The sequence below is a fragment of the Telopea speciosissima genome, chromosome 1 (genome assembly GCF_018873765.1).
Source record: "Telopea speciosissima isolate NSW1024214 ecotype Mountain lineage chromosome 1, Tspe_v1, whole genome shotgun sequence".
Taxonomy (NCBI): domain Eukaryota; kingdom Viridiplantae; phylum Streptophyta; class Magnoliopsida; order Proteales; family Proteaceae; genus Telopea; species Telopea speciosissima.
Window position 1 is genome coordinate 38087106 of NC_057916.1, and position 12898 is coordinate 38100003.

The following is a 12898-nucleotide window of genomic DNA, read 5'->3' on the forward strand; positions in this document are numbered from 1 at the left end:
CATCATAAATCAATTCTTTCGAATATAATATAATATATTAGGTGACAAGATTATAATTTATCGACGTGCTATATCATTTGCAATAACGAAACCGTCATCAATAATAAAATCTATCAAATTCAATATTGTATATTAGGCGATGGTATCTGAATATACCGTCAAATTATATCATTTTGAACGACTGAAAATTTTAGTGTAATCAACAATCGAGTCTTACAAATACAATATAGCATTTTGAGCATTACTATCAGAATATAATATTCAGCTATATCATTTTCAACGATGGAAAAAATTACCATTACCAACAATCGAGTTTTCAAAATACAATAAAACATATTAGGGGACGATATCAAATATGCATTATAATTATCACAAACAATTGAAATCTAATGGCATTTGAGGGTAATGTACTACTTATTATAATATATTACTACTACACCACACATGAGTGTCTGTATAGTGGACAGTCTCTTTTATCTTCAAACCATTTTATAATGCATGCATCATGAAAAATATGATCGCACTATAATTTAATTAATCTGTCCTCTGGCTCAAAGTCCTCGAGACACATGGGGCAAGATATGTGTACATCACAACATCTCCATATAAATAGAAAATGACTTCTGTTGGCCGCTTAACTCATCCCGCTAGAGTAACTTGTATAAATTGTATAACAAATATATTATCAGAGAAATCAATACAAGTGCAACAATGATACACAACACAATTATCCACCATCTTATCTTATGTTTTGATTGTTAGGGTTGAAGGATGGTTGAAGGATGGTTGAATGATGCTCAGTGGAATGTGAGCAGCCACTATGGGTAACAACAGATGGAACATCAGAGAGAACAATATATGCATAGTAATACCTGTAATTCAATAAATAAAAAAAAACACTGAGGAATAAAAAGATACTTTCTAACCGTTTGCATGCCTGTATGTGTTCATCATTTTTATTCTAATGTTTTATAACAGTTTTATCATGATCAAAGAGATATATCAATGATAGGGTACTCGAATTTGAAGAAATTGGTATAAAATACTATTTCACCTTCAAAATTAAATCCAGATCTTTTTGTGTTACAATTAAGAGATTCTAGTACTTGTAATACAGAGAGAAGTGAAAAGGCCTATTTAAGTTGTCTTTAGCAAATGCATCCTTTTTCATCTTAACCTTATTTTTAAAAAAAATTTAAGATAATGCAAGAACAATAGTGAATAATTTTCAAGTTTCAAAATATTCTTTGCGTGATTATCTTTTTGATATTTTTTTTTAATTTTTATGCTTAGGGGTCTAATGTAGAACTTGAATGTTTTCGTATAATGACAGCTTTCATATACGATCATGATACTACTTATTGAACGTCCGATGGAACGTTACTCCGACCTGAGCTATGCAACAATGAGATCTCCTTTGATCCTTGTTGGATGTGCTTGACGGTTTCACGATGATGAAAAAGAGGTACTCCTACAACATAGGTAAAGTAATAGGTATTATTTTGGATAAATTTGTAATAGATATTTTTCCATTGGATAATTAGATTTTGTAAAGCCAAACCCAATTTTAGATAATCCAAGTAATTTTTCTTATTATCTTTGTCTCTCTCTGTGAATCTATTCTTTTGTTGTGAGAATTGATTTATCTCTCCCTTGTTTTTTAAGTTTTCTTTTTATTAAAAAAAAAAAGGTTGTAAGCTTTATTAGCTTTGTCAATCTAGCTATATAAATCAGTTCTAAATTTTTGCAGGATCAGGGGATTGAAAATGTCCAAATTGTGCGTAAGATAACTTTGGTTTCAGAGAAATATGTCATATGAGAAATATTCGAGTTAAACGACCATCTTCTACAGTGTGTTGAAAATGTTCAAATTGTGGGAATAATAACTTTGGTTTCAAAGAAATATGTCACACAAGGAAATGTGGATCTATCTTCTATAGTGTGTTAGGAATCTCCAAACTGTGGGAATGATAACTTTGGTTTCAGAGAAATATACCACATGAGAAAATGTGGAGCTAAACGATCATCTTCTACAATGTGTTGAGAATGTCCAAACAGTGAAAATATTAACTTTGGTTTCAAAGAAATATGCCACACAATGAAATATGAAGCTAAACGACGATCTTCTACAATGTGTTGGGAATGTCCAAACCTTGGGAATGATAACTTTGGTTTTAAAGAAATATGTCACACGAGAAAATTTTGAGCTAAATGGTCATCTTTTACAGTGTGTTGGGAATGTCAAACTGTAGGAATGATAACTTTGGTTTTAGAAAAATATGTTACATGAGGAAATATCGAGTTAAACGATTATCTTCAACAATGTGTTGGGAATGTCCAACTGTGGGAATGATAACTTTGATTTTAGATAAATATGTCACACGAGGAAATGTCGAGTTAAATGACTATCTTCTACAGTGTGTTGGGAATGTCCAACTGTGGATGATTTTGGTTTCAGATAAATATATCACATAAGAAAATATCGAGCTAAACGAACATCTTCTAGAAGGCCTTACCTTTGTGGGTTTTATAATGTTATCATGAATTTTTCACCATCATGGAGAGGCTCATTCAGAGTCATGGACAATAATAGATCCCTTTTTATTTGATTAATGTTATTGTGAATATATCTACCATCATGTATGAGCTCATTCAGGGTCATAGACAATAATAGACAGATGGCTCATAATCCTGCACAATAAATAAAATTTTCACTTATCTAATCACTTAAACAAGATCTCCAAATACGCATTCAGATTGAAGTTTTTCATTTAATAGGTACAAATAGAAATTTTTATTTCAATTAAAGATCAATTCTCATAACAAATCTATTAACTTAAAAAATTCACTAATAAGATTCGATTCTTGGTTTGATAAGAACGGATAAAAAATAATATTAAGAAATGTGATATTTATAAGTAATCTCAACATCCTTTGAAGTTGTAAAGGTTTATACATGAGGTTCAATGAAGAACATTCATTAAAATGTCTTTCATTCTTTTATAGATCCACTTACATTGAATGAGTTTATGTCTCAAAGTGGATCAATAAAAAAAATACAGACTTGGTCCAAATATAAAAAGATAATTCTAAAGAGTTAAACTTTCATCATTGAATGCAGTATAAGAACACGATCTCCGAAGAATTGCTCAAACTCCAATGGTAAAATTCTAATTTGAGAAAAAAGAAGACTCTTTTTCTCTTTTAACTCTAAAGAAAACTGTGTTGAGAATAATTCTAATTCAACAACTATGATTTGAGCCAAAATTTCTTTAAATAGAAAAATCTTAATTAGGATATTATAAATCAACGGTTAAGATCATTTCATATGGTGTGATCCTACAGAATAGCCATTTAAGTTGTAATTGCATAAGAGGACATCTGTACAAAAGATGTAACATAAAAATCCTCTATGGAATAAACTTTCATTATACTTTTTCTTCACACTATCAACATCCACAATGCACCATCATAAGTATGGAATTAAACGATCCGTCAGAATTGCAAGTGCACTGTATAATTAACCGCAAGTGTTAAGACCAATGATCAACCAAAATTATTTGAAATTATTTTAAAATAATAATATTAAATTAATATTACTTAGACCCCAGATTTCGATCGATCATTATCCAACCAGGTAATATTTGGATTTTCGCTCTATCAATGTGTTTATGTTGAGGAATTCCCCCATTCACGTATATGCATCATACAACAAACGTCCGGTGTGTAGTCAGTTCTGTCAGTAGATATCAACCATTGGATCACCATGATTGCATGAAATGTAAATGCAACAATAAGTGTCTCTCGGATACAGGAAAAAAGTAACTACAAAAATTTTTCTTGCAAATATAATGGCGGTAAACTAAATCAAAAATTCAAATAAATCCATATTCAAATGATTAAGTGCACACATTCATATTTCCATACTAATGTCCATTAGAAAAATATACAATGTGACAACCTTAGGTTAGAGCACCCAAATTTGTCCATAGTTGTGAAACTAATAATAGTAAAAGTGGACAATTGCACATTTTTTAAATAATCACAATAAGCACATGAATATAAAAATATATTAATTAATTTAACCATATTAAATTAGATTTGACGGATACATACATCAGATGCAATTAATCGAACAGATCACCCCTACAAATTTGTTTTTATGAGTTTTTCTTGGAAGTTTCTTTAGGGACTGATTAGAGACTAATAGTGACTTAAACCACACATGAATGGAGTGTTTTCTATTGTAGAAAATCTTCAATTGACAAGTACATGAAGGATACGTTATTGCTTAGAAATGAAAGCATTGTATAATTCTTGAATTGGTGAATAAGACTACTCAATCATGACGTATTGTGTTAAAATTGAATTATGTACGTATAATGGTTGGATTGAATGGATTATAAATTATGAGTGAGATTATTCAATTAATGCTAGATATATTTCATAATTTGATTTTGAGAATGTTGGATGATGTTGAATGTAATGTATGAATAAGAATGTTTATGTTATTTTTATGTTATATAAACGATGAATGTTATACTACACGAATCATAGACTAATGTACCTACTACTTATGTACCATGAGAACCTTGTGGTAAATGAGTGTATCATATTATGAAATGAATACAAGGTGAATGTTTATGAACGAATAAATGAATCATGTTAAGTCAATGCCAATATATGACTCAATGAGGTATACCAAGCCTTAATTGGCATCCATCGACCTTAATTGGCATCCACATCCCTTCATTGGAGATCCACGGGTATACAAACCATGAAGGAGTTGAGGCATTGATTGTTAAAGTAGATTAACTTATGAAACTATTTAAAGATGATTGAACTATGTTCATTCCATAAGCAAACACAATGACTTAATTTTATGATAACAGATAAATGTATAATGAATCATAAGTTACTCATAATGAAATAATACCAATATATAATGATTAACTTCTATGATCAACCGCAAGGACTTGATTCCATGATCACAGATAAATATATAATGAATCATAAGTTGCTCATGACGAATGAATACCAATTTATAGTGATTGATTGTCATAATCAAATGTAAGGACTTGATTTTATGGTCACAAATTAATGTATAACGAATCATAAGTTTCTCATGAAGGAATGTCAATGAATAATGATTGTTTGTCATGATCTTACGCAAGGACTTGATTTACACAGCTCATGTTTATATGATTATGTATATATGATATTATGTATATAAAACTCGGTGTGGTTGAGTTTTGTTACTCACTGGGCTTTTTAGCTCATCCCTCTTTATTAACATTTTTCTACAGAAAATGAAAAGACTGATAAGGACAAGTGTGTTGTCAGTTTCGGAGATACATTGAGGATACATGTTTCTTTTACTTTTGATGTTGATAGACTTGTTAAGTCATCTTTTAAGGAATGTTATATATACTAATTTTTTTTTTTTTTTGGTACGATGATGTTATTTGTATTATTAATGGAAAGTGTTACCACCGATAGAAGAATGTAATTAAATGTTGGTACAATTCAGTTCACTTGAAACAATGATGTATTTTGGGGCATACTTTGGTATAGCAACATTGAAACAGAGATATACATAAATGTGTAGAGCTATCAGATCCAATATTTTGTGTTAGTTATTGTTAACTCTGGTGTTTTATTTTGTATGATTTTGTCTTCTACTTAAGTTTAATTGTTGGACACCAGTACTATTTAGCTAGTTGCATATAAACGTTATAGAAATTTTTTTTTATGCGATTTTCAGTCAGGTCCAACGTCATGGGTCCGTCTAGGTCGGTGGATCAAGGTCGCTACATTAGGCGATGATATCAAAATATACCGTCATGTTGTATCATTTTCAATGATAAAAAAAAATTAACCGTCACCAAAAAATCAAGTTTCTAAATACAACATTGCAATTTAGATGATAGTATCAGAATATACTATCGTGTTCTATCATTTTCAGTTATAGAAAAAAATTATTGTTTTCAACATTTAAGCATTCCAAATATAATACAACATATTAGAAGACGAAATCTGAATATACTGTCATGATATATCATTTTCAGTGACGAAAAACATAAAATCTCCAAAATTTAAGTCTTCCAATATAATAAAACATATTAAGAGATGTTATCAAGATATACCATTGTACTTTATAATTTTTAGCAACAGAAAAAATACCATTATATACAATTAATTTGAAAATATCATCCCCCTCCCCTCTAAGTTTGTTTAATATCAACCCAGCACCCGAGTTTTAAAAAATGATAACTCCCTCCCCCTACTTTATAAAGATTTTATCAACCGTACCCTCAAGTATGTAACGCTGTTAAAAAAATATGTGTAAAGATAGAATTACCCTTTTTAATTATAGTGAAAGCAGATTTCTTTCTCCCTTGCTTATGAAAATACTATATTACCCTTTTTATGTAGAGTTAAAAGGCAGAAGCCTTTCTTCTCCCTTGCAACAACCAAATCAAGAGATAGAACAAGGGGGAGAAAGAAGACAAGCTTCCTCTGCCATTGACGATTTGCAACCTTCCTTCGCCATTGACGACCTGCAAGGTATGTAGAACTGCAAGCTTCCTCCGCCATTCATTGTAATTGCTTTCTTCCGCCAGCACCACCAACATCGCCACCACTGCCGCCGCCCATCTTCTTCCACCGCCAGCACCACGCCATGGCTGCCACCAACCAAACCCGGCCTCTTCGCAGCAGCAACATAAGAGCTTTTTTTGATCTACCATCCAACTCCTCTTCCCAGCTGGTGCACATCACCACAGTCCTGCCATCATCAACCGCAATCACCCACCACCAAATATCTCACCGCTGTACACCACCGCAACAAGCCCAGCTCTATCCCGTCCCTGTGCATCCCATGTGCATTGTAAATCTATGGTGAAGCAGAAACTAAATCTCTCAAACCCATCTGAAACTTCAATCGCAAAAAACCAATTACCATTATTTTCTCTAATAAATGTAAAAATAACCCACAAAACCAATTCCAAAATTGGTGGAAACCATAACGATGAGAGGCAATAGGGGAAAAAATTGAATGAGATGCATAACAGAGCTCTTTGATGGGGTGCATTAAACACCTGATGGAACATGCATTAGAGATCCATATTAACCCATTAACCAATATTTATCCTCTTCCAAAACAAATCAATAACCCAATTGACTCTAAATATAGTTAGAATCAAGATTCTTCTTCATCCAACTCTTCTTATCCTTTTCCTTCATTCCTAAAGAAATCACTAGCTAAATCCGACAGTCGATTCATTTCTTTCATTTAGTAAAATCACAAGAAGAAGAAAAGATAGAGAGGTAGGGCCATTGATAGCTTACATTTAGATGATGAAAGTAGCAGAGAGAAGATAAAGATCGGCGGTAGTATTATGGTGCTGACGCTGGTGCTAGCGCTGCTGCTTTTGCTATGATGGTGGTGCTGGCACTGTTGCGGAAGAAGACGAAGAAGAAGAGTATCAACGGTGATGGTGGTGCTGGCAGAAGAAGACGAAGAAGAAGAAAAGCGAGAAGCAAAGGAAGAAGAAGAAACTCGAGAAGCAGAGGAAGAAGAAGAAACGCGAGAAGCAGTTAGAGGCAAGAAGAAGGTGGGGGCCAGTTCGTCGTCATTGTTCTTCTTCTTTTTTTATTTCCTTCATTTTTGGTGTTGCAGGTATGAAAAAGGGGTTTGGCTTTTGGGGAAAAACAATGAAAATGGGTTTTGATTTTGAGGGAAAAACGATAAAAAAGGGTTTTTGCTTTTGGGGGGAAAAACGATGCAAAAAGGGGATTTTGGGATTGGAGGGGTAAAAATGGAATTGAAATAAATTAAGGGTAGTCTTGGGTTTTAGGTAAATTGAACCTGTCCACGTCATCAATTAATGACAACTTTAAACGTTAGGGTATATATGGTTGATAAAATCTTTATAAAGTAGGGGAGGGAGTTATCATTTTTGAAAACTTAGGTACTGGGTTGATATTAAGCAAACTTAGAGGAAATGGGGATGATATTTTATATAATATAATATATTAGGTGATAGTCTCTGAATATTCCATCGTGCTATATAATTTTCAACGACAAGAAAAAATATTATCTAAAAATTTTGGTTTTCCAATAGAATATAGTATATGTATTTGGTGACGATATTTAAATATATGTTACAAACTTTATTTTTAGTGTAATTTTTTTATGAAAAAAATTAAGAATACTTCGAACTATAGTTTCCGTATTATAATTGATGTTATAGACACTAGTATGCGGCCAGAACAGTGGCGTTTCCATTACTAAGATATTGGAACTATCCCTTCCGATTTCAAGGGTGGGCATCACCTTCCCATAAACTTTGTAACAAAAAGTTAGTGGGAGCGATGTACTTCAATAAATAATTCAAATCAAGAAAAAATTGAAAGATTGAGAGAGAAGTCACTATGAGATATTGATGGCCATGAAACTCATATGGTATCTACTGCCGCTAGGCGTCGTGTCTCTAATCTCTCCTTCCCTGGTATATTTAAAGGTGATGTGGTTATAATGATACTTAGAGGTGGAATCTCAATATGCAAGGTTTATTAGGAAGGTAGTTGCATGCATAATGATGTACTATCCGATATGGAAAAGATCATTTTTGTTGTAAGGTTTATTAGGAAGGTAGTTGAATGGGATTGCCCTAGCACCTGCATACGTATTGTGAGTCAGAGGCTGTTGACAAAGTCCCTTTGCTATATTTGTAAAATCCAAGTGGTTTGCCTTTAGGCGGAGTCAAACTAATGACTCCACAATTTACAAGATCAAAGGTTATGGTTTCGTTGTGGGTTATCTAAGCATACATAAGGGTCCAAACAACTACACCACGAGAATTAAGTTTACCATTCCATGTTCCATTCCCCAGTGCGTGTGTGGATGCAATGAAGAGAAAATAACATAGCAGATACAAACAAAGCCTAACCAATCAAGTGTATGCAACTAAGGTCCAAGTCAAGAGTCTGACGTCACCAATGGAGTTGTTACTGTAGGAGACATGGGAAAATCGAATAGATCCCATATCTCATCGAAAAGATGGGAGTCACTACCTAAATGAGGGCCTAGGACCCAAGATGCATCTCTCTTTTTAGGAGACATAAAAGTAAATGATTCACATGGGGGATAACACATTGGTTCATGCCCAGAACTCTAGACAAGTGTCACTTTACAGGTTAGAAAGGAGTTAGGCACCCAACTTGGGTCGGTCTCCTTCTATTTGGACTTATTATTTTCATACATTCTACCTAAAAACCTAAGTTTAAGTCACTTGAACATAAAACTAGGTACCCCAGGCATGTGTGAAAACCTAAACAAATTTTCTACATTATTCTAACCCAAGTCATGTGTGAAGTGATAACAAATAAAGTGTATATGTATATGGTATGATAGATATAGATTTGTATACAAGTGGCAATAAGAACATACATTAAACACATGACAAAAGCTAGAATTTAACAATTAAATTTGAATAAAACTAAATCACAGCACATACAAAAATGAATAATGAAAGGGGATAACTCGTAGTCACATGGGGGCAATGGGTGCCTAAATTGGTACATACATGTCCCGATGGGTTCCACACATTGATTAGCACGTGGCCTCTTGGTAGGCTAATCTCCCCTCACATGCCTTGACATAGGCGGATCAAAATGCAATTAAAAAATGATTCAAAGCGAGAAAAAAAAAAAAAAAAAAAAAGAAAAGAAGAAGAAAAGTCTCAACTTGTATTGATAAATTGGGGATGTATGGCCCTAGAAGTAGTCCAAGTTTTGGGCTTGCCGGCATTGAACCATATACGCTACATCGATGATCAAACCCAAACTCAAACCCAAGACAACAATAGGCCGACACCAAATAGCATGAATGAAATGCTTTTAAAAGGATAAAAGATGGAATTTTGTAAAGAAATCATTGGATTTTAGACTTAAACCAAGATGGATGCAAACTCAAGGCTAAATTGAAGCCCAAAGAATTACGGAGATCCAATTCTCCAAATTAGAAGGCCAGTCATAAAATCACTCATGCAACACAGACAATAACCCATGCAACCATGCACGTACACGTAACATAAGAGGACAACATTCCTCCCCATAGGAGCCCTGGGTTTTTTGACATTGGATTGAGATCTCAATTTAAGAAGATTAGGCTTATTTAAGCATTAGTTTTGGCCACAGGTAGTTTGTATATTTTATTTAATGGCCATTTCAATTTTTTTAATAATTTGAGCTGTTTTTTAATTTATCATTACTTAATTATATATTGAATGTGAGTAGATAATGTTAATAAACCTTAAAATGATATATTTAATTTTTAATATTCTAATAAGCTAACGAATGAACTCCCATTTGTCTACTCCTACTCATTAAATAACTTTTAAGATTTTTTCCCACTTGAATTATGCTAGCACTCCTATGTGGTTATCTTTCTTCTCCTCAAAATAAGAGAAATAAATGTCTTTTCATATGGAGAGGTGAGAGATAGATTCGTAGGAGTGTTGACATAGGCCATACTCCTACACAAAGTTTTTTTTTTTCATTTCTTTTTTAAATATTTGTAAACATTTTGGAAAGAGAACACTATTTGACCACGTGCAGTCCGCTCCCCTGTGCCCAGACATTGGCGCATAAAATCGTGCCCCCGTGAAAATCTGGGGACATGACGGTCATTTCATGTGCCTAAGTGTTTGGGTGCAGGGGCAGCCCGGGGTGTGGCGGTCATTTCGAAGGCCCCTGTGTCTGGGCGCAGGGGCAGCGCATTTCACACGCCCGAGTAGCGTGATAGAATCGGATCGGCTCGATTACGTTCTACCTTTGCCATTGAGTGGTCGCATTTAGAAGGAAGGGTAATTAGGGCAGTGGTGGGGAGTTGGGACGCTGCGAAGACAGAGCTCGCCTTTCGATTCCCTCTTCAGAGTTCAGACATAAATGTAAAGGTTTGCGCATCTCTCTTTCTCTTCCTCTTTCAGTTTTTCTTGTGTAGATTTGCTTTAGTTTTCCTTGATCCCTTGCTTCTGCAGCCTTAACTGTTCATAAGTTTTGTTTGAGAGTAAAGTCTGACCCCATTCGATACTTTAGTTAACACGGGCGTCCATGATAAATTATATTGTCGAACAATGTAAGATTAAGCTGATAAATGCAGCAGGGGAGGGTTATCTGGAACAAGATTTTCTTGTTAACTTTCTCTCTTATTTTTTTTTTTTTTGTTTCTTCTTGGTATAGAGATATAGAATATAAGATCAGTAGCGAAATGGAGAAAGGAAGAAGATTCTCTGAGGGATGCACTAGTGGTTCATCAGCATCAGCACCTATAGTTCTTGCTTTGTCTGACCTTGACTTAAAGAAAGAAGGGGAGGAGAATAAAGAAGAGGTGGAAAGGAAGGAAACTGATAAGTGGTCTTGGGGACTTCCCAAAGAGATTTTAAGGATGATTTTGGAACGACTAGCGTTTCCTGATAATCTGCGATTTGCAGCCGTTTGTGTACCATGGAAAAGGGTTACGATGGAAAGAAACCAAATGCGCAAATATCCCTGGGTGATGTTCTCCTACACTCACCAAACTAAAGTTCTTAGTTTTTTCAGTCTCTCAGAGAGTAGGGTTTATCATGTCAACATACCTTGGATTGAAGCAAGACAATGTCTTGGTTCTTGCCAGGGTTGGATTTTGGCTTCCAACCCCAGTCCGAGGGATTGTTTTCTCTTCAATCCGTTCTCAAGAGAAGCCCCAATCGAGCTTCCTTATTTGGACATTTGGGCTGGAAAATCTACTTATTGCTGGCACAGTCAGAATTTCTTTCACAAGGTGATTTTATCTTCCAGTCCTACTGATCCTGATTGCCTTGTTTTAGCCATTATGGATTCATGTGGGTTAGCATATTGTAAACTTGGAGATAGCAAATGGGTGGTATTCAAGGATATTGAAGAGGATGACTTTGGAGAGGATGTTGTGTTTTACAATGGGCAAGTTTATGCACTTTCAGAGAATGATCATCAGCTTATGGTTTTGGATATGGAAGATCCAGTTCTTTCAGGGGATGAAGATTTTGATTTATTTCCAAGTCCAGATGAAGCTTTTGCTCTATATCCAAGAAAAGAGGACATTAATGTATGTCCATTTATGGAAATAGTTGATCAGGAGCCTCTTTTTGAAGATGCCTCTTTTTATCAGAATTACCTTGTGCAATCCCAAGGTAATCTATTGTTGGTTTCTAGGATCTATAGACATGCCACAGGGAGTCTTGATGATCGTGACTTTTTTACACGCTGTGAATGTGGTAGAAAGATGTTTCCTCGTAGACATCTTCAAACTATCAGATTTCTTGTATACAAGCTGGTGGAGTGTAATCCAGAATCAAGTGATGATTCTAATTTTAGATACAATTGGGTCAAACAATCAAGATTGGGTGATGATCAAGTGCTGTTCTTGGGTAGAGGTTTATGCCAATCTCTCTCCACTGTTGACTGCCCGGGTTTGAAAGGAAACACAATTTATTTCACAGATGATGGAAAGCTAGTGCTCAATCCACCTCAGCAAAGGGACATGGGAATCTACCATCTTGATGACAGCCAAATTGAGCCCTTACTTCCATTTGACTCCTCTCAGTTCAATGTTTTGCCTTTCTGGATCATACCCTCGACATGAAAGGTAATTTTCTATTCCTTCTTTAATCTTTATGCTTTTTACTCTTCTTCTTCCAGTTTATACTAACTAGTGCTGCATGTGCCAGATTACTTTTTTAATGTAGTTAATTTATTTTTATGCTCATCTGTAGTTTTACTATCCATTATTTTCTTTGGTTGAGGATTAAGGCAATGTGTTGGCAACAGAACCAGGGTTGCATTTGAATTTGGAAATTGATAAATCTACCCCACT

General features: G+C 34.3%; 1 protein-coding gene across 1 annotated transcript; it reads left to right on the forward strand.

The window, feature by feature from the left end:
* The first annotated feature begins 11275 nt into the window (after window positions 1–11275).
* LOC122649049 (putative F-box protein At5g66830) lies at window positions 11276–12667 on the forward strand. The gene has a single exon (XM_043842410.1). The coding sequence runs from the start codon at window positions 11276–11278 to the stop codon at window positions 12665–12667; it is 1392 nt and encodes a 463-aa protein (XP_043698345.1).
* Window positions 12668–12898: the final 231 nt, after the last annotated feature.